The 22,043-nt window shown below is 42.5% G+C and overlaps 3 protein-coding genes across 10 annotated transcripts; 1 reads left to right on the top strand and 2 right to left on the bottom strand.

The window, feature by feature from the left end:
- The first annotated feature begins 1,455 nt into the window (after nucleotides 1–1,455).
- LOC127334136 (BTB/POZ and MATH domain-containing protein 3) lies at nucleotides 1,456–5,050 on the top strand. Its single transcript, XM_051360556.2, has 5 exons — nucleotides 1,456–1,589; nucleotides 1,658–2,035; nucleotides 2,153–2,501; nucleotides 2,599–2,875; nucleotides 4,689–5,050. The coding sequence occupies exons 2-5, from the start codon at nucleotides 1,668–1,670 to the stop codon at nucleotides 4,886–4,888; spliced, it is 1,194 nt and encodes a 397-aa protein (XP_051216516.1). The 5' UTR covers nucleotides 1,456–1,589; nucleotides 1,658–1,667; the 3' UTR covers nucleotides 4,889–5,050.
- Nucleotides 5,051–5,393: 343 nt separating this feature from the next.
- LOC127334135 (transcription factor EMB1444) lies at nucleotides 5,394–8,934 on the bottom strand. Its single transcript, XM_071826395.1, has 8 exons — nucleotides 8,856–8,934; nucleotides 8,720–8,777; nucleotides 8,552–8,611; nucleotides 6,961–8,106; nucleotides 6,785–6,862; nucleotides 6,007–6,111; nucleotides 5,787–5,912; nucleotides 5,394–5,704 (listed from the first exon to the last, which is right to left on the bottom strand). The coding sequence occupies exons 3-8, from the start codon at nucleotides 8,552–8,554 to the stop codon at nucleotides 5,639–5,641; spliced, it is 1,524 nt and encodes a 507-aa protein (XP_071682496.1). The 5' UTR covers nucleotides 8,555–8,611; nucleotides 8,720–8,777; nucleotides 8,856–8,934; the 3' UTR covers nucleotides 5,394–5,638.
- Nucleotides 8,935–9,092: 158 nt separating this feature from the next.
- On the bottom strand, nucleotides 9,093–15,404 carry LOC139829816 (uncharacterized). 8 transcript variants are annotated; one of them, XM_071826388.1, is made up of 6 exons: nucleotides 12,957–15,404; nucleotides 12,370–12,697; nucleotides 12,249–12,293; nucleotides 10,555–10,712; nucleotides 9,689–10,200; nucleotides 9,093–9,231 (listed from the first exon to the last, which is right to left on the bottom strand). In XM_071826388.1, exon 1 carries the CDS (start codon nucleotides 15,384–15,386, stop codon nucleotides 13,182–13,184), a length of 2,205 nt encoding a protein of 734 aa, XP_071682489.1. In that variant the 5' UTR covers nucleotides 15,387–15,404; the 3' UTR covers nucleotides 9,093–9,231; nucleotides 9,689–10,200; nucleotides 10,555–10,712; nucleotides 12,249–12,293; nucleotides 12,370–12,697; nucleotides 12,957–13,181. The 8 variants fall into 8 exon arrangements, with proteins under 8 accessions (XP_071682489.1, XP_071682488.1, XP_071682494.1 ...); XM_071826387.1 differs by having other exon boundaries at nucleotides 10,555–10,692; XM_071826393.1 differs by having other exon boundaries at nucleotides 9,689–10,158; nucleotides 10,555–10,692.
- Nucleotides 15,405–22,043: the final 6,639 nt, after the last annotated feature.

The following is a 22,043-nucleotide window of genomic DNA, read 5'->3' as shown; positions in this document are numbered from 1 at the left end:
ACTAAAACCTGCTACTACATCTAACACACACATCACCCCACACACGCTCGTGCATAGATGTTGGATGAGTACATAATGTTAAGAATGGGGTACATAATATGCATCTATCAATACATCTCACCATATAATAAGATCAGATCTCACAAAACAATATCATAGAATAAGGATCCACCACATAGGTATTACACATATGACCATAATCATGATAGGCATCTCATATGGCACTAAAAACTATGAAAAACATGAGAGAAATAGATCAAGCTACTGCCACAAACCCGTAGTCGAGAGGTGAACTACTCCGGCTTGGTCATGGTGATGATGATGAAGACGTTGAAGAAGGTGGCGATCCCTCCAGCGGTGATCCCGACCGAGTTTCCCCCTCCAATCTTCTCTGCAGCAGCCTCCATTTTCGTGTTTCTGTGTTTGTGCAGTGCTCTCCACCCGATAATTCTTCGGGATCATATATATAGTCGTTTTTAGGGCGAAATGCGTCGGTTCACGAAAGAATCAGGGCAAAGAGAGGCCGCACCACCTGCCCTCTTTTGGCCCTTAGGCCTCTCCAGGTGAGCTTCCAGAGCCCATGCTGCTTCTCCTGATGAAAAAGTAACGCTCCGGAAATCTCAGGTCAATTTGATTCCGTATAGGTCTCTAAAAGTGAAAAATACACAAAACATGATTTTCCTGTTCTGCAGCGTTATAACCCAAATAAAGGGGATCATTGGTAAATCCCCATAAATCAATGTAAAACATGATATTATCATCATGTATGTTGCAAATATGTGGGAATTAAATATGATAAAGGACAAAGTTCATGTATGCATTTTACATGCATCAGGTGGCGGGAGAAAGGCCGTTGCGGTGCACGAGTTGCTTCTTCTCCGCGCTGTCCCTCGGCTTCTTCCGCGCCACCCCACCTTTCGGTCGGGCCATCGAGCCCGCAACCCGTGCAACACCAGCGACGACGACGCGGGTGCCGGCACGCTTCCTCTTCTTGAGGCAGGGCACCCGCGCACACTATTGGAGCCACGGGAGGTGGCAGTTAAGGCCGCACGACCATGCCAGTGGCGTGCGGGAGCTCGGTGAGGTCCATGGCGTCGAACCCGGGTCACGGAAGCGCCAGATAGCGAGTGCTGAGGTAGATCAGTGGCGGCGATGAGACGGGAGCGGGAAAGGAGGGAGGGGAAATGTCCGTCCCACCAAAATCCGAGTTTACTAATCTGCACGGATTTTTCGAGGAAGACTTAAAACTACCCGTCTTTTTACAATTTCGACAAATTTACAGCTAGAGTTGGCCTCAGAGACTCTGTATTGCTAGCTGCCCTCAAATGATTTTGGGTCCACTGACAAATTTAGTTATCGTAGACTAGACAAGAAAGTGGAAACTCGAAAGAAGAAAAACGCTCTTCCAAAATGAAATGGCTTTATTATGCCAATAATCTTAATGATCAACAGATACCTACCCCACCCTCCTCCTTTCCCTCGTCATCCTCATCGACGGGCCGCCTCCCCGGAACCAGGCGGCGCGGCGCGGCGCAGCTCGGTCTCCTCTCTCTCCTCCGCGCCGCCGCAGCCCACCGCCAATACCAAGCGTAATCTACTCACTCCCGCCCAACCCCCCGCTCCTCTCGCCCGAATTAACCTGATCTCGCCTACCTAGGGTTTGCGCGATGGCGGTGCCGCGGCCGTCGTGGTCGCGGTCGGTCACCGAGACCGTGCGTGGCTCGCACCAGTACACCCTCAAGGGCTTCTCCCTCGCCAAGGGCATCGGCCCCGGCCGGCACCTCTCCAGCGACACCTTCGCCGTCGGCGGCTACGACTGGGCCGTCTACGTCTACCCCGACGGCAAGAACCACGAGGACAACGCCAGCTACGTCTCCGTCTTCGTCGCCCTCGCCTCCGAGGGCACCGACGTCCGCGCCCTCTTCGAGCTCACCCTCCTCGACCAGTCCGGCCGCGCACGCCACAAGGTTCACTCCCATTTTGACCGATCCATGCAGGCCGGACCATACACCCTCAAGTACAGAGGATCCATGTGGTAAATTCCTCCCCGCCATTTACTCTCTATCTATATGTGCAACCTAAATTCCTTCAAATCGCATTTCCCTGAGTTTCCATTCCGTGATGGCAGCTAACTGTGATTTACTCCATTTAGGGGTTACAAGCGCTTCTTCAGAAGGACACAATTAGAAACATCAGATTTTCTCAAGGATGATTGCTTAGTCATGAACTGCACAGTAGGCGTCGTCAAGAACCATCTCGAAACACCAAAGAATATCCACATTGATGTTCCCCCATCTGACATTGGCCGTTGCTTCAAGGACCTCCTCAGACTCCGCATTGGCTGTGACATAACTTTCGAAGTAGGTGATGAGCAAGTACAGGCACATAAATGGATTCTTGCAACTCGCTCCCCTGTATTCAAAGCGCAATTCTTTGGACCTATTGGCAAAGCTGACTTGGACAGGGTTGTCGTGGAGGATGTTGAACCTATCGTCTTCAAGGTAATGGTTACATGCCAACCGCACTGCTTTTCAGTTTATATTGATAGTTTATTGAAACACCCTTTATGGTAACGTTATGACCTCTCTTCCAATGCAGGCAATGGTGAATTTCATTTACTCTGATGAACTCCCTGGTATTCATGAGCTAGCTGGATCTTTTTCAATGTGGACATCTACTGCAGTAATACAGCATTTGCTGGCAGCAGCTGACAGATATGGATTGGATCGGCTTCGAATCCTGTGTGAGGCAAAGTTATGTGATGACCTCACTTCTGAAACAGTTGCCACAACATTAGCCCTAGCTGAACAGCATCATTGTGCTCAGCTCAAGTCTGCATGTCTAAAGTTCACTGCCGTTCGACAAAACCTGGGAGGTATTCCCTTCCTCTCCAGAATATATGTGCAGCCTTTTGTTGATAATATTAGACACCACTGTGTATCTTCTGTTTTTCAGTATTTTCCCAGTATCGGAGTACTTTCTTAGAAATTTTGGTGTATAATTGAATCTAAATTCTATTGCATAGAGTTTTCCTCCTTCTATTCTGTTGTAGGCAAAACTGGGCTGTCCCTTTTTAATATTCTGAAAATGGCAGTTAGAATGCTGATAGAATATCTAGGATACATATTATAACTGTTTGCTTCACTAGTCTTACTCCAATACTGCACAAATTTTTGATCCTGTAACTGCCACTTTTTATTTCTTTGGAAGTTTCACCATGTGTATGTGTGCTCACTAGCAAAATGACGACAGTTCTATAGAATGATTGCAAAAAAGCTCAAATGCTCGGATGGTGTAACATAGTTGGGGATACATTAGGATTGTTAAAACACTCTTATTCTTTATGTTTTTATAATTTCCTTACATAGTTTGATGTTGTTCTCAGCAACTTGCAGTATCAAGTTTGATAAATATGTTCTCATATTTAGTACCAGTTGCTTATTTGAAAATCTCAGTAATCATGCAAGTGTAATCCACTAATGCTGAAAACTCATAACTGTAAGTTCCATAAGCCAATCTGTGCGCATATGCGGTATGCGCCACCAGTGTGATGTATTTGTGCCAGAGGGTGGGGGCATGAGGCTCCTGCTCTCACTTGCAGTGTGTTTTTATCATTGCTTTGTGGTGCATTGACATTTAAATAATCATTTGTGCATTCTAATTCCAAATATCTTTTTTCGACATAAGAATCACCTTTCCATTCTTGTCTTTATTTTAGCCACAACTGTCTCTTTCAGATTCCCCCCCACTGGTTTGTTTGGCTGGTCTCTTTAAATGCTTGCTAGACAACACTTAATTTGTGTAACTTCTTTAATATGTATTATTCTCTCTAAATATTGTTTGTGGAGTTCCTGGAACAATAGCACGAAAAGGCTAAGTTCAGATACTTCTGCTATCAAAAGCATGGGTTAGATATTTATGCATGGAAATGAGAGTTTCTAACTTGCCATACTTATCAGATTAAGTCTTGCAAACTGTACATTTGAACCAAAATGTGCTACTTCTTAGCTAGCTGTGGGATTGTATTCTTTAGTTATTCCCTAAAGTAGTACAAGTAATATTCTCTAAAGCAGTACTACAAAATTCTCTTAGGTTATCGTTTTTAGTAACATAGAGCCTCTCTAGATTTCAATAAGGAAAGTGAAATCATAAAGCAAGTCAGTTATTGTAATTGACTGTCCTCACATCTGCTCCCTATAAACATACAGCAACGATTTCAAGAGAATAAATGGTAACAATACCATATTAAGTTAAGGAGAACAATTCACACCTTGAGCTTCATAATGCATCTATCCCCTTGGATTTGCAGAAGGTCCTTCATGTTCCATACTCATACATAAATTGGCAAAGACATGTTAATGCCATCCAGTTGATGTTCGCTAGCACTTTCAGTTCTTGAATAATAATCTTCCTATGATGTATTCTTCGTATGATTATGTTTTTTGCAAGTATGAAGTATCTTCTCATGTAGGGACTTCCCCTACTGTTCGATGCCATTGTAATTTTCGCCATTTAGGCTCCTTGTAAAACTTCCGTTGATGTGGTTAGAATGTTTTTTTGCACAAGTTTGGCCTGTACTTAGATTCAGTTGGTCTTGTGCTGTAATTTTTAATTCCAATTTATAATAAGCTATCCATCTGTCTGCTGGAATTCTCATCTTGCCCTGTTCCTTTGTTGTCTTTGTTCAGCTGTGATGGTGACAGAAGGCTTTAATTACTTGGAGGAGACATGTCCGTCCTTGCTGTCTGATTTGTTAGCAACCGTTGCAGTAGTGGATGATGATCCTGCATCATCTGTTAACCGGAAAAGGGGAGTTAGTATCAACGAAGATGCAAATCCAGTTGAAACCGTTGAGGGTAGTGACAGGCGCACCCGCAGGAGGGTTTAGATGTTAGATGGATGCTGTGAACTAATGTAGCCTTTTGCTGTCTCTGCTTCGTGTGAATGTTACTATGACTGGAGTTATGTGAAGTGCTCGGTGACAAAATGTTGATCTGGATCCAAGTATCATGTGAATAATCTCCAACTCTGATGGCTCTTTGTGGCATTAGTTGCAAGCCCGTAGTATTGACCATTTTATAGCAGGTTGATGTGTGCTAGCAAAACTTGTCATGTGAAGATGCTCCAGTCGATTGACACATTGTGTGCTGTATTTAGCTAGGTAGTCCCAGACTCTACTGCTTTCCTAGAAGCCTGGTGGTTTTGGAAAATGAATGAATGGAGTTTAGTCTGTTAGCTAGGTAGTCACAGACTCTACTGCTTTCCTAGAAGCTGGTGGTTTTGGAAAATGAATGAATGGAGTTTAGTCTGTTATTTCCTAGGATGTAGTTTCTAAATATCTTCCATAAGATGAACTTTATACAATGTTTTCTTACATCATAGCATTGCACAACTTGTGACGAAAGTACAGTATATTATTTAATAGCACAATTAATTCTGGGTCGCCTCAGATGATAGTGAAGCTTTCAAAATAAAATAAAAATATAAGAACCAAGCTAGCAAGTCTCAGATGTCTGCAATTAACAAACTGTTGTTCCAGTGCACCACATGTCTCCTGTACATTATTCAATGAGCCACACTTCAAGCGGGAAAATGGCTAGCCATAACCAAACGACACAACACAAGTCACAAAACATGATCATCTCCTCTGCAACAGATGCATCAACGGACAGAGAATCTGCATCTTGTTTGAACATTCCGAAGCCTGCGAGTGGGATGTCAGATATGAGATTCTTAGAAACATAAGTGGCTGGAAACATTCTAACTAGCAGGGAACTACAATGTACCTCGATGACGAAGCAAGCCCAGAGCTCATCCGAACGGTACTCCAGCTCTCCTTTTAGTATGCTCACCTCAAGGTTCTTGAACAGATGGGCAATCTCGAAGAAGACGTCATACCCCTTGCACACCATCTGGGTACAAATGATTCAAACAATCATAGATTAAGTAACACAGGCACGATTACCGATACATCGATGAAAAACTAGTGCATGCATCATTACTGACCTCAATGAGAAGATGACCAGATTGCTCGAGCTCTTGGACTCTCAGTGGACAGTTTTCCAGATTCTTATTGGCCTGAAGCTCCCTGTTTCCTATTTTGTCCTGAAGCTGTTCCAACGACATGGTATTCACTTATTATATGGTCATCTAGTATTATGTTAAGAGCTTGACAATATGGTACGAACTAACATGCAATAGCAAATCATGGTTTGTAGTTTACAAACACAAATAATTACCAACATGAGGAAATGAAGAAAGGATAGTGTATGGCTTGTTTAAATAGAGTATAATCCAGATCCAAGTCCAAGAAAAAGGAACCCCACAAATTATAACTGCACCTAACATCCTCATGGGTTCCACTCGGTTGAACTTTTCCTAAAATGTTAAAATGAAATGCTGTGTTGGAAAGATAAATGGTCCGATTATCAGAATCTACTATGATATGACGACAAAGTCGATGAAGATTAGAATTCACATATCACATAAATTGCAAATAATGTATGAACTTAAATCTTCAGTACTTCCTCCGTCTCAACAGGCGCGCACGTAGTACAAAAAATTGCTTTGACCATTATTTTGGTCAATATAATATAGAATATATGTCAAAAAAGTCATATCATTTAAAACCTTTTTTGAATACGAATCTAATGTTATAGATTTTTGTAGATATATAATATATATTTTGTTGACTAACTTAATGGTCAAACTTTGTATTAAACTACGTGTGCGCCTGTTAAACCGTGACGGAGGGAGTATGACAGATAAGTTCGAAGAAACCCACCCTCTCAGCTTTCTCGGATACACTTTGGAGGAACACCATGTGGGTTATTGTACTGTCCAGGAGAGCATCAATGCTGCACTGTTTTTGCAAGAAGATTGAATCAATACACTGTTTGTCTCTTTCAAACAAACACAGTTGAAAATAGGGAGATACATTTCAGAATTTAGAAGCTCTACCTTTGTGGCATTTGGAATGAGCTCCCTCAGCTCCTTCATTCTGTCTTGGATTAGCTGCCTGTCTCTAGGTCTTGCTTTCTGCAGCTCAGTTTTTCTGCATCCATGTTTTATTTTAACTGAATCTCCTCGCACGTCTTGAATTGTACGACCCATACATTCTTCAGTCATTGTCTTGTTGATTTCCGCAGGGGATGAAACAGTCACTTTATAACTCATGAAGCCATCATTGACTGAGATAGGTGAAAAATCCTGGCCACCAGGGTGGTTTGGAACTGACAATTCCTCCAGCCTCACTGCATGATCTTCTCTCTGAATTTGTGTTTGGGATGAAGTCAAAGAACCAGTTGACTGCGAAGAGACACTGTTTGGAATACTACCAACCTGACAGGTTATAGCGTCTAGTAAGAACTCTGCATACTCGTTATTCTCAAGATGCGAGTAAAAACATGTTCTGCTTTCATTCGCTTGAAGGAGAGAATGGCTTGTAAACTCTTGATGTTTAGATCTACTATGCCACACGAAGTTCTCAAGATCTTCCCTGGGCATAGCCTCAACATCTTTGTGCAGCTTTGAATGAACCAAAGAATTTGAAGTTACAAAATCATCATTTAAAACAGTAGTGGTACCATGTGTGTTCTCCTGATATTCTTGTGCCATATATGCAAGAGTAAAACCATCAATATTATTATAATCTGAATCTTCCATGTTAGTTACCGGTCTGCAACTCAGTTTGCTATTGGGATTGGTCATGTCTTGCTCGAACAATGTCTTGCAGTGAGTAAGTTCAGATGGTCCTTCATGTGCACTGGTCCACAGATCACTCTCATTGGCATCAGAAGTTTCATCTGGGCAAGCTGTTATACCAGTAACATACGCCCCTGCAATGACATCATCTACCATTGGAAACTCTGACGCAGTGAAGGGGTGTGATAGATTAAGATGATCAACCCTCAAAAGCTGAGCAGAGCTGTTGATCAAATCAAATAAGTCATGGGCAAGTGTGTCTGGGGGATCCGCCAATAGACTTGCAGTAGGTTTCTTCAAGGAGACAAACCCTGTGGCTGAAGGATTATGAAGAATCGAGGGGTCGTTGATCTTATAGAACAAGTCCTTCACGAGTGTCACCAACGCTGAACTTTCCAGAACCTGAAGGTCGAGAATTTGCTACTATGATTAGTATGAAGAGATACGAACCTTGTGAAGGAAGAGCCTCAACAACACTATATATTAAGATTGTTCAGCATCAAATAGCATCCACTATCATGTTGTTTTTGCCAACAATACACTGATTATGCAGTAATGGTGCAGGTTCTATAAACCATGCTGCTGGGAAGGTACCCCCACGTGCTATGTATTGATTCATTAACTGAACCTGATTGGTTTCATGCTAGAATGGAATATTTTTCTAAAAAAATCATAATGTCTAAACCATGTTGTTACTGTCACTTAAATATCACATGTCAACTAAGAAAATATACAGGGAATAATTAAGTGAACAATGTAAAAAATATCTGTAAATCATGTTGAGTTCTCACTTAAATACCAATATGCACTAATCCAACATGTGGGTGGAAAATTTAATTGAACATACCATATGTAAAGAGCCCAGGTGAAGAACCCCATGAGGAATCACCGGTACAAGCAAAACTGTCTACAGGTAAAGAATAAAAACCACATTAGTGAAGCATAAGTTTGCAATTGCTGGTTAAACACATATGTACATTAGCTTAGAGGACAAGTGATAGTAAGCGGGTCTTACTTTGATTCCTGCTGCAAACTGAAATTGCCAGTCCTCGTGATACTGAAAAGTAAAGTTACTAAAGCCTGAAACCTCATCCAGTGCTATGCGGGTTCAAGAGTTGCGCCACGGAAAGGAAACTGTAAACTGACTTTACCTTATAGACTAATGTTGAACGAAAATCATTTGCAGATATCCAGCAATGTTGTCCCGTAACCGCTACTTTACCAATAATTCTGTCAAGTTGGAATTAGACAATCAAACACGTGCATGTAACGTTGACTATAAAAAAATGAACAATATGTACTCATCCTTACTCTTCTCCAAGAGAATAAGAATGACAAAACATGCTCAGCAATGCTGCCTCGATGGGGCACAACACTGGGCACAATGGATAGCTTTGATACTGGTCATTGTTGGACCAAATATGTGATATTATCTGATTATCACTATCAGCTAGATTATCATAAAGATCTCTTCTTTGGGTATCCTTGGTCATCTTATCAACATAACCATCTCCCCAAGTCAATATCCTGGAAAGTTAATTTGCCAATCATGCATTTGAAAGAGTGAAATATCCTGGAAAGTTAATTTGCCAATCATGCATTTGAAAGAGTGAAATATGGCTTGCACGAACAAGACTTACAATTACAAAATTCTAAATGCCAGTCCATAATAAAAATAAAGTTCACATGCCATGTTTGTATTAGTGCATGCCAACTGCATGGACAAACTGTGGGCTTGTGTTCTATGCACAACATCCAGAAACCAGTAGCTCTATTGTCAGTCATAACTTATAAGCTGTCACTATATTTTCAAACTAACCGAATGCACTTGAAGGATGGTCATAAGCATTGATAAATTTTATGACACGAGAATCATCATCATTTTGATTCATCTTCATTGTTTTTCTTTGATGCACCATGTTGGTTCAATACTATTCTCCAATCAGATAAGAAGAAATCCAAGATAACAAACTGTAGAGCTTACCCATTCTCGCTTTCGAGTGACCAAAAAACTGCATATTTCCATAGACCATCAGAACACAAACCTTGCAACAATTCTTTGTTGAGCCCCATGCGGCCACAGCTCAATCTCATGCACAAACACAAGCAAAGAGAAGTGGCAGACTGCGAGTGAGCTTTCAGAAAATATAAAGTGGCTAACTGCAACGGTAAGAAGCTCGGCCTGCTTGCTTCCACCGTAGACAAGCTCGTTGTTTGATCAATTGGCCCAAGAAATCCAGAAGCACAACTCCCATAACTCTCCCTCCCTCACGCGCTCACTTGCAGTGGGAGTCTGCCCTTTGAAACACCTTGAGAGATTAAAAGCAAGAAGCACAAGAATTGAAAGAAAGGAAGGCAGATATCATGGAGGTTCTGCAGGTCACTGCCATCCACAAATTTCAACACTCAGGCTTATGTTCAAGCGGCAACATCTTGAAAGCAGCTGCTGCAGACCTGAATGCAAGAACACAACCTTTTCTGGTTGAGAGTCCGGTGCTGCAGGTTTTTTATTCAGACATCAGCAAAAAATGACTTCCAGAAATGAATGAGAATAAGAACAAAGTGATTGTTGGTTGGGCAAATCAACGAACAGCTCATACTCTCTAACTAGTACTTTGAACACCTAAACATGTGGGTTGTAACTCGTGAGATTAGATATACAAGCTTATGAGGTCTGTACTTCAACAATTAACCTCCATATATTCCCTAACGGCGAAAGCGGAAAGAGGGGAAAACTTTTCAAAATCAAGTATTCCATTTCAGATGTACAAGAAAGCACAAAATAATACCCCTAAAGAAAAGTTTGATCGGATGCTAGCTAACAAGGTTTTGATGAGACCTGGAACTTACTGGAATATAATGAATCTGTAGAAGATTCAGCAAACAACAAGGGATGAGAGGTGGTGCCAAGAAAGCAGGTGCGTTTGAGAGTTTGAGGTGGGCATGAATGGCCTCATATCAACATGACTTAATTTTGAAGGGAAAGACCTGTCCAACCATCGACCGTCCTGTTAGTAGTTAAATAATAATGTCTATCAAAATACTAGTATATTCTCGAGTGTAGTGCAATTTGCAGTTTAACACTACATGTGAACAATAAACATTGCCCCCAATAAATATAGAACTGCTAGAGCAGAGTGGAGGAGATATTAGCATCATGATATCAGAATATGGATATACTAATTCAAGTTGATCCTTTCCATGGCCACAGTTGGCAGTTGCAGACCCAATGTGGGTGTAAGTGAATGGGGAAATGAGTTAGCACTAGCATTAAGCTTAAACAAATAGTTGGTAGGTGCTGGAATCTAGCTACCCTGTGATAAGTCAAAGCATTATATATTTGATTCTGATTTTCTTTTTGAAGAATGAGGAAAGTTCTTCCATCACCACTGCACAACCATACGACATCAATGCCGTCACCATGTGCTGAATAAAACACAGAACAAGACAAGAAGGTAGAGGAAACAAAACACTTTATGTTCTATCAGTAGTACCCAGTCCTGATTTTAATTGAAAAGGCTTATCTTTGGTATTTTTTTGTTTTATATTCTAATGACATAAGCTGATAAGGATCGATCATGGCCTAAGGGGATGCAACCTGCCAACCAGGTTTGAAAAATGTCTACATAAAGAAATGGAAACCTCTCTCTGTCTGTGTATATGTTGTTTATGCTGATTCTGTCTTGTGGTTCAGTAAGTCCACTCATAGAACTACTATTTTATGAGCAAGCATGCATGAAGATGGTTACTTCGACTGGAGGATAAGTATATTATCTGACGCTAAAAGATTTTCCCCATATTATCTCCTTTTTTTTCAAATCATACTTTAGTTAACCCTAAAAAAAGTCAACTACAACTATTTTGTCAAGAGTCAACCAAAACTAGCTGCAAGAACATGGGCATGTATAAATTTTCATGACACGGATTTTCATGCTATTTACTTCCATGCCCTCTTGCTCTTCCAAACAGCTATGAATTTAAGAGCGTACATAGTTTGCCTTTCAATACAACTTACAAAGTTACAAGTGCAACTAGAAGCTAACTAAAAAAAATCTAATTTCTGGAATAACCATGGCCCAGCAAGTTAACAAATACGCCACGAATCATTTTGCTACGAACAAGTGCAAGAACTATACAAATACAATCATCAACACTAATAGCAACACCTCCTCGGTTCCAGTACAAGGAAAAAGAGGCCCCGTCCTGCTGTTGATCCAATAAAGTGAGTAAAATGTTCTATGTACGAACTACAAGTTTTGCATACCAAGTGCTACATTCTGGGGCAAATTTTAACACCTCAAGAGTACATATCAATCCTCAGTTTCAAACTTTACTGATAGTATGCATTCAGTTGACTTGTACCTCTTTATATAAAGCCACAGTGGAATTTAGGAAGACAAATATAAACTACTCCCTCCGATCCATATTAGTTGATTCTACTATAGATGTATCTAGACACATTTTAGTTCTAGATACATCTATACTAATGGCAAGTAATATATACAAGTATATATATCGGAGGGAGTAGAAGAAAAAGTAGATACCTTGTTGGTTAGTTCTCAGTTCTTTGACTTTGTGAATGTAGTTAGCTGGAAAATAAAATATGAATGACGTTAATTCATAAAGTATTAAGGATAACTTTAATAACAGCTGAAGTGGGGTCACCATTCTCTTGTCAATGATTGTGATAAGACTACTGTAGAGCTGCCATTTTGTTGAAAAGTGAAAACCCATTATATATGCTTAATGCTTCCTAGGTGGAGCTGCTATTTTGTTGAAAACCCACTATAGATGCTTCTTAGGACCATTTCGGCGGACTGTTGAAGATTTTAATTTGCACGTATGTCAATCCAGAACCTTGATACTTGAGCTCATTCTAATCTTCTTTGAAGGGTTGGCATACCGAAACCATTTCCAATTGCAGGGGAAGCACAACTCTTGTCGGCGAATGATCACACAACACCACTTTATTTCCAGTAGCAAGATTCTCCATCTGACATGAAAAGTAACATAAGTATATTAACTGTAATCCCAGAAGATAACAACACATGACGGCGAAGCAAGTTCATGCAGCATCTTTTACCTTGGAGACAGTAGAAAATCTAAGTATTTCCAGGACAATTATTCAAATATTAGTAAGATTGCAATCTTGTTTATGTCCTTGCCCATTAACCTTTAATGTAACGCAGTTTGAAATTAATGCAGAAGAATTTAAATATAAGGAGTGTGAAGCATAGAGAACTACCACAGACCTTTGTCAACCTGCATCAAGAAACAGATGCTCTGCATAGTATGAGCAGAACATGATAACATAGCCTTGAGAGGTAATAAGGTTGGTTGCATCCAATATTTTGAGGACCTAATAACATAAGCACCTCTAGTGATTTTTCTCGAATAAGCACTTCATAGGGACGCCATCAAAGTTGTGCTGCCTTGGTGCTTCTGAATGATTGATGTTGTTTTTGTGAGGCAGCCTCTTAAATATACTCTATTTGTTGATGCTTTCTATTTAACTTGTTATCTCTCACTCCTTCATGCAGCACTTCATAAGTAGGGTAACTAATATGACCTTTCTTCATCAAGTCCTCAACAAGTATCTTTGGTGCAGCTATCTTCTTCTTATCAGCACTCAAGATGGTATCTACAACCTCAGGAACAACTCCAATTCTCACCATAATATGAATAATTCCAACAGCTTCTGAAATCTGATGGTTCATTGCGAGTGTGTTTATTACACGACCAAAAGTTGCCATCGAAGGAACGAAACCGTCATTTACCATCTTCACGAGACGCTCGTATGCACAGTCGACATTTGCAGTCTTGCATGATCCATCAATCAGGACACGATAGGTATATGAATCAGGTTTATAGCCCTTTCTGACCATTTCATCAAAAATATTTTCAGCCATTTGCATATTCAGCTTACTGCAGTAGGCACCAATTAGGATATTAAATGTATCAGCTGTTGCGGAGTAGCCTCTTTCCTCCATTTTCTGAAACAGTATGTAAGCTCCCTCAAGCTCACCATTCCTACAGAATCCATGAATAAGTGTGTTGAAACTGACAGCGTCAGGGGTTAGTCCTTGTTGACTCATCCTCACTATCACCCCAGAGGCATCTTCCAGTTTACCGGACTTGCAGAAATTCTCTATGAGTATGTTGTAGGTAATAGTGTTTGGGTGACATCCTTTAAGGGTCATCTCTTTGAATGTTTCGTTGACTTCGTTGGCCTTCCCGGCCTTGCAGAGGCCATTGAGAACGGAATTGTATGTGATGGCATCAGGCATGATGCCGTATGTCCACATCCTTTCAACCAGCTGAAGAGCACTGTCCAGCTTGAACCTCTTGCAGTAGCCATCGATCAATGTGTTGAAGGTGAAGACGTCAGGAAGGTATCCTTTGAAAATGGCATCGTTCATGACAACTGTAGCATCTGAAACATTTCCCATTTTGCATAGCCCGTTGATAACAATGTTGTATGTCCAAATGTCGGGATGGCAGCCGCCTTCAGACATCTCGTTCATGACCTGCAAGGCCTGCAAGATGAGCCCTTGGCGACAGAGCCCCTTGATAAGAGAGTTGTAGACGACAAGATCGGGATTCAGTTCTTTTGCCTGAGCCTCATTAAACAGCTCCAGCGCCCTCTCGACGTCACCCGCAGCGCACAGCCCGTTGATCAAGGAGCAGTACGTGACCCGGTCCGGCACAAAACCTTTGAAGACGGCATCTCTTAGGAGCTCGGTAGCCTCTTGCATCAGGCCCATCTTGCAGTACCCATCGATGATAGTGTTGTAGGTGAAATCATCTGGCGTGCAGCCCCGGTTCATCATCCTACGAAGATACTGCGCAGCTTCCCGTGCTCTGGAGCCCTTGCAAAGGCCACGGATGAGGGTGTTGTAGGTCACGACGTCTGGCGTGAGAGTGATGTGTTCGTCCATGATATCTTCCACAAGCGCAACGGCTTGGGCCAACCTGCTGCACTCGCAGAGCCCCCTGATCCAGATGTTGTAGGTGAACCGGTTGAGGGACATCCCCCGCTTGAGAACCTTGGGGAGGAGCGCGGCGGCCTCGGAGATGTCCCCTTTCTTGCAGAGATCATGCAGGACCTTGTTGAAAGTAGCAATGTCAGGGAATGGTGAAGGTCCGCGCAGCATTTCGTCGAACAGGCAACGTGCGTCGTGGGCGTGGCCGTGCGCGTAGAGGCCAGACACGACGGTGCAGTAGGCGACGGGCCTGGCGTGGCATCCGCGGTCTGGCAGGGCGCGCAGGAGGCGGAGGGCGACGTGCGGGCGGGCGGTGAGGCAGAAGGAGCGGAGGCGGATGGTGTGGGTGTGGAGGTCCGGGGCGAGGCCGGCGGCGAGCATCCGGACGTAGACCTTGTGGGCCTGGTGGTGGTGGTGGGCGCGGACGAGGGCGTCCATGATGGCGTTGTAGGCGGGGGCCTGCGGCGGGCAGGCGAAGAGGTCCATGCGCTCGAAGGCGTCGACGGCGGCCTGCAGGTGGCCGGCGCGGGCGAAGGCGCGTATGCAGGCGACATAGAGCGGGTGGAGGGAGGCGGGGGCGAGGGCGGAGAGCGCGGCGGCGAGCGCGTCGTGGACGGCATCGACGCCGCCGGTGGAAGCGAGGCGGTGGATGAGCGTGCGGTACGCCGGGACCGTCACAGCGGCGGCTTCGCCTGGCATTCGCTCGCGCGCGCGCACGGCTACTGGCTACTGCTCACACAGGGCTCTTCTCGAGCTGCATGTAGTATCTGCTGGGTGGGCCGGGCTGGGCTGGAGGCGAATGTATAGAATAATACTACTCCTTCGGGAGCCCCTATTCGCCGCTCACGCACGGTACTGATAGCGCCAACCTGCATGGGCCGCATTGGGAGCGGCCCAAAATAACGGAACTCATTTTTCCAAAATCTATTTTAAAATCTAAACATTTTTCAAAATTAAACATTTTCAAAATATGAACTTTTTTTAAAATGAATATCTTGAATATTTGAACATGTTTTAAAATCCATCAGAAAAACCGAGATTAGAACCAAAAACTGACTAGAACCTTCTAGAATGTTCCAAAGATGGCAAAAAACTAAATGTTGACGCTAGCTTCTCAATTGAGGAAAATAAGGGAACCTAGGGCGCTGTGTTAAGAGACCATGAAGGCAAGGTATTAGTTACGGCCTAGGGGTTAACTAATCATTGCCTCAATGCAGAAATGGCTGAAAGTTCTGGAAGGTGTTAAAGCTATTATTGCACTAGCAACAACACACGTGGTGGTGGAGTGTGACAATGCTAATGTGATTAAGGAGGAGAAATTCCCAATTGGCTTTTGTCATGTCGGACATAAAAGATTTATTAAGTATGCTTCCAGGTTATGAAGTGCAAAAGGTCAATAGAGCTGGTAATTATGTGGCACATGATATTACTAGTTTTTGTAAAAATGTGGGGTATGGGGGTGTGTTATTGGACTCTTTTCCTTCCTGCGTGTTGGAAAGGGTTAACGGGGATTGTAAGGGTTATTGTACCGTTGACTCTACTTGTTAAGTAATACACACAACCTAGTTTCAAAAAAAATTGCAAAAAAACCTGAAATCTCTAGGTTCTTGTTGCCAGGGTCGTGGCCCAAGCCTCTCCCTCGTGAGCGGGGTGCAATAGCCCATGCTAATGTATAAATAGGGTTTGTCCTTTTTTGGCGTCAAATAACACCGATTGAACCATTTTCCATATGGACGCCTCTGGAGCAACCCATTAACATGACAGTTTTTTTTCCACAAAACTCAAAAAATCATACATATAAAGGATCGAACTACATTGTTGCACCAAACAACTCTCTTTCTCACATGTTTGCAAGCATCGTCCAACTGGCTCGATAGTTTCAAACTTTCTAATATTATGAAAAAGTAGATATACCAATAAATTATATATTCTGCAGGAATTATTATGAGAGATTTATAATTTTCTTTTGCTCGTTCTAGTCTACCCATTTTCATAGCATGCCGTAGCTATGACTAAACGACAGGCTAGCCTTGATATTTTTAACTTCTCTCACGTTTTGAGGGTCACCATTGACTTGAAATGTGACCAAATCTCACTTGCAGTGGACTAAAACATAAACCACTTGGTGATTTGGTTAGTATCTTAGTTCCCTTATCAGTAGTCAACCAAAACATATTACAACATGTCAAGACGACGGGTAGAAGTGTTCCGGCGGGATGGAGTGTTGGGTGGCTGATGGTTAGATTGCTATCGTCTCCTTGCAGGAAGCGGCTCTCGTGGTACGGTCAATTTGGGTGGCAGGAGGGATGGAGTGTTGGGTGCAAGACAGAGAGCGGAGGTGGAAAAGAGGTTGGTATTTTTCTTAACGTTGAAGCAACTCCTGGCCACACCATATTCAGTTGCATTGAAGATATACAAATATGGTATGCCCTCCGTTTCATAATAAACTAAAACCACGACAACTCACGGGATTCGCATCGTGGAGGCGAAAGTGGGTTGTTGCCCTCCTTTCAAAAATGTAATTTCCTTTTACTAGGTATTGTAACTTAGCTCGTCACCAGCCTATCAACAGACCCAGCCGGCAAGCCCAATTTTGCTTACTCTTTCCCCAGTTTAACCACACGGAAGCGAACACGCGAGTTGCGAACAGTGTTGCCCACCATGGCTAGCTCAACCAATCTCTAGGTCTCCTCCCGTTGATCCCCCTCCTCGCCCCTTGATTCTCCTCCTTGGCGTCGCGCCGCCGCGACCCAATGCCATGGGCGGATGATGCCTATCGCTCCGCTCGGCCCCGGTGCTCAGTGTTGGATAATTAGCAGATTTTCCGTGATTAATTCCAGAATATTAAATATGAATACATCAGCTACTAACATGTGAAACTCGAACACACTAGATGTATTAAGCAACATGAACAACAACAGTGCATATGCTACAACATCCATCGCTAAACAGATTGGGATATGTTGCACATACCGATTTGGTGGAGGTGTAGTAGTCGTCGTCGCAACGGTAATGTTGTTGATGACAAAGTTGGTGAAGACGGATCGAAGTAGACGACGTTGACAATGATGGTAGGGAGCACCGCCCGACTAATAAGGAAGACGACCCATTATGAAGAGCTTGAGCAGTCCCGTAGAGTGCTTCCGAAAAAGCTAATTCGTCCTCTCTCGTACAGGATCGCAAATGCGAGTCGTTCTAGAGACCCGTTCTCCCGTTCTCGCATGCCGGTGGGATGGAATAGGCTACGGTGGTGGCGCAAGCAGTGAGAGGTGGCAAAACTCTAACTCGTGTATCAACTGTGTTTCTATCGTAGTCGGGCAAGGGATAATATAGGCTCAGGAAACCTTAGGCAACGTCGGTCACGCCCACGTCGCACGTTTCGAGTCGGTTACTAGCCCATGATCCGGGAGTGACCCGAACCTACTAACTGCGACACACGTCCATCTAGAACTCAATTCGTTTTCCTGAACAACAAAAAGAAAGCAAGTCTCGGCTCAATGCTCAATCCACTCAACACGGGTGCGTCGTGACGTGTCGAGTCGAGACAGGCGAGGAGGAGGAGCCTGCGTGTACCACTCCTCTTCTCACTCACTTACTAGTGGTGAAACAATCCATCTTATAAGGTGGTCCAACTTCCTCCCAACTTTCCATGTGGGACTAAACTTTGCTCCCACTTCTCTTTCCACTCCCTTGTGAGATGCTACCAACTTGGGTTCAAACTCACATGGGTTGTCACATATGTTGGCTTTTAAATTTATAGGAAAATCTGATATACTACACGGGCCAAGTATTTAGCCCATTATTTCAACAATCCCTCACCAGATCTCAAATTCTCATTTAGATATTTACCAATACTCGCTGCTTGTTTATATACTAGTGTTTCAACAGAGACTATTAAGTTAAACTTCTGCCTAGAGCTTTAAGATACATCCCTTCACACTTTAACAATGTACTATGCCTTGAATTGTAAGTTTTGCGTTAATAGATTTCACTCAAAATCATAACCAGTACATGGCTATCATTAGCCTACCCCGCGGGTGAACCATGTATGTCACACTTCTTGGTCTCTTCATGAGTGTACTTAGAGATCACCTAAATCTCACAGATTGCGACATTTAATAATCGTACTCATATAGGTGTGTTCTTTCAAGAATACTCTGTAGGCCAACATATTTGTTAAAATAGCCAACAGAAAAAACGTTAAAGCATGGTGGTAACATGTTGCCTTACAACCATTGAGAGTTATGCATCTTCACATAGAGAGGGTTACAGAATACTCTCCTCAATTAAATCACTAGCTTGTTTTTTCCGAGTTCCTAATTCATGGGATCTCCGATCAGAAAGGTTGGGTTACTACTATTGTGTAACATCTATGGGTCTCAAACCCATCTCCCTCGTCGCACTTTTTATTACATTACGTGATAGACTGATAGCCACTTCGTAAAGTGATATGGTATATTTTTGTTTGTTTGAATATACGTAACAGTTATTACTCTAGCATTTTGCAATTTTCTGATAGACTTGAAATGTCTCTTTACATGTCTTGATGAGTTCACATTTACCCTTAGAATTGTTCACTTTGACAATTACTGTTTGATTGTCACAATTCAAAAGAATTGTCGAAATACGTTTATCAACCACATGCAAGTCCATCAAGAGCTCACGCAACCATTCCGATTCAATAGTGGATCTTTCCAAAGCAGCAAGCTCTACTTCCATAGTTGACCTTGTGAATATGATTTTTTTTACAAGATCTCCATGATACTGCGTACATACCCATTAGTGGCGTAGAGTTCATCTACATCAGCGATCTAATTCGAAACACTATATCCTTCAAGCACAGCTGGGTGATACGTCTCCAACGTATCTATAATTTCTGATGTTCCATGCTAGTTTTATGACAATACCTACATGTTTTGCTCACACTTTATAATGATTTTATGCATTTTCCGGAACTAACCTATTAACAAGATGCCGAAGCGCCAGTTCCTGTTTTCTGCTGTTTTTGGTTTCAGAAATCTTACACAGGAAATATTCTCAGAATTGGACGAAACAAAAGCCCATGATCTTATATTTCACGGAAGGTTCCAGAGCACCGAAGAGGGGCCAGAGGGGAGCCAAGAAGGCCCCACCCCACATGGCGGCGCGGCCAAGGGGGGGGGCGCGCCCCCCTATGGTGTGGGTCCCTCGGGACCCCTCCGAGGCTGCCCTTCGGCCTATAAAGTCTCTCCGTCGCGAAAACCCTAAAAACATAAGCCACGAGACGAGAAAAGTTACGCAGCCGCCGCCATCGCGAAGCCAAGTTCGGGGGACAGAAGTCTCTGTTCCGGCACGCCGCCGGGACGGGGAATTGCCCCCGGAATCCATCTCCATCGACACCACCGCCATCTTCATCGCCGTTGCTGTCTCCCATGATGAGGAGGGAGTAGTTCTCCCCCGAGGCTGAGGGCTCTACCGGTAGCTATGTGGTTCATCTCTCTCTCCCATGGTGTGATCTATATGAATATGTAGATGTTACTCTTGTCTATTATGCACTCTAGAGGTTACTTTAATATGAACTCCGGATGTTGTGGAGCTTGTTTACTCCGGCTTGAGGTGTGCTCTTGTAGCCCTACACAATGAATAGTGTTTGTTACCAACAAGAGAGTGTTTGAGAGTAGCACTTATTTGTTCATCTATGTGATCGTAGGCTTTGCAATCTAGATGTCATATGCTATTCAAGTGTTTTATTATGTGAACTTTGGAGTTACTGTGACCTCGGTGTAATGGTGACAGTGTGTGCGCCGTGTGTAACTCCCTTATGAATTGTGGTGTGTTAGTACCTCCTATGAATGCTCACGGTGACGGTGTGGGGTGTTTATTAGTACTTGGGAATACGCCTTTGAGGTGTGCTTTTGCACACTTGCCCAATGAATTTGAGTTCTTTATTTAACAGGAGAGTAGTATGATGAAGTGCTTATTTATATTCAATTATGATTGCAATGTTGAGAGTGTCCACTAGTGAAAGTAGGATCCCTAGGCCTTGTTTCTAAGCATTGAAACACCGTTTCCAACAAGTTCTGCTACATGTTTGCTTGCTGTCGTCTTTATTTCAGATTGCAATTACTACTTACAATCATCCATTATACTTGTATTTCACTATCTCTTCGCCGAACTAGTGCACCTATACATCTGACAAGTGTATTAGGTGTGTTGGGGACACAAGAGACTTCTTGTATCTTAATTGCAGGGTTGCTTGAGAGGGATATCTTTGACCTCTACCTCCCTGAGTTCGATAAACCTTGGGTGATTCACTTAAGGGAAACTTGCTGCTGTTCTACAAACCTCTGCTCTTGGAGGCCCAACACTGTCTACAGGAATAGAAGCGTGCGTAGACATCAAGCTATTTTCTGGCGCCGTTGCCGGGGAGGTAAGGTAAAAGGTATTCACATCCTCCGACTACTAAGCTATTTCCTAGCACTGTTGCCGGTGTGTGAGTGCTCGAAGCTATTTCCTTTAGATCCTGCAATTGCATCTTTTTGTTTCTTGTTTTTATTTTTCACTAGTTAGGCATAATGGAAAACAACAAAAAATTAGAGATCTTTATGAACTTTATCTTGAATTAGGACATGATGTGTTTGAAGAGAAAATTAAAAAACCCATGGAGCTTTGTTTGCAAAATAGTTGTAGCAATGTTATTAGCATGAACTCTTTGAATACTATTATTGCTAATGCTATGGAAGAATTTAAGCTTGGGGAAGCTGGTTGTGATATTTTTAGTCCCCCAAGTTTTGAGGAGAAAATTTTCTTTGATGATACTTTACCTCCTATATATGATGATTACAATGATGACTATCATATTTTCAGTCCACCTACTATGGAGGATAAAGTTTATTATGATTACAATATGCCTCCTATATATGATGATTATGGTGATGAGAATAATAATGATAGCTATTTTATTGAATTTGCTCCCACTACAATTAATAGTAATGACTATGCTTATGTGGAGAGTAATAATTTTATGCATATGAACCATGATAAGAATGTTTTAAGTGATGGGTATATTGTGGATTTCATCAATGATGCTACTGAAAGTTATTATGAGAGAGGGAAACGTGGTTATATGCATCTTAATAATATTAAGTTTCCCCTCTTTATGTTGAGAATTTTGAAGTTACTCGTGTTTTATCTTCCTATGCTTGTCACTTTGTTCTTCATGAATTTATTGGTGTACAAGATTCTTATGCATAGGAAGTGGGTTAGGCTTAAATGTGTTTTGAATTTGCTTCTTGATGCTCTCTTTTACTTCAACTCTTATTTCTTGCGCGAGCATCATTAAAATTACTGAGCCCATCTTAATGGCTATAAAGGAAG

This window comes from Lolium perenne, chromosome 2 (genome assembly GCF_019359855.2).
Source record: "Lolium perenne isolate Kyuss_39 chromosome 2, Kyuss_2.0, whole genome shotgun sequence".
NCBI classification, from domain to species: Eukaryota; Viridiplantae; Streptophyta; class Magnoliopsida; order Poales; family Poaceae; genus Lolium; species Lolium perenne.
Note: the sequence above shows the minus strand (reverse complement) of the source record. Positions and strands in the feature narration are given on the sequence as shown.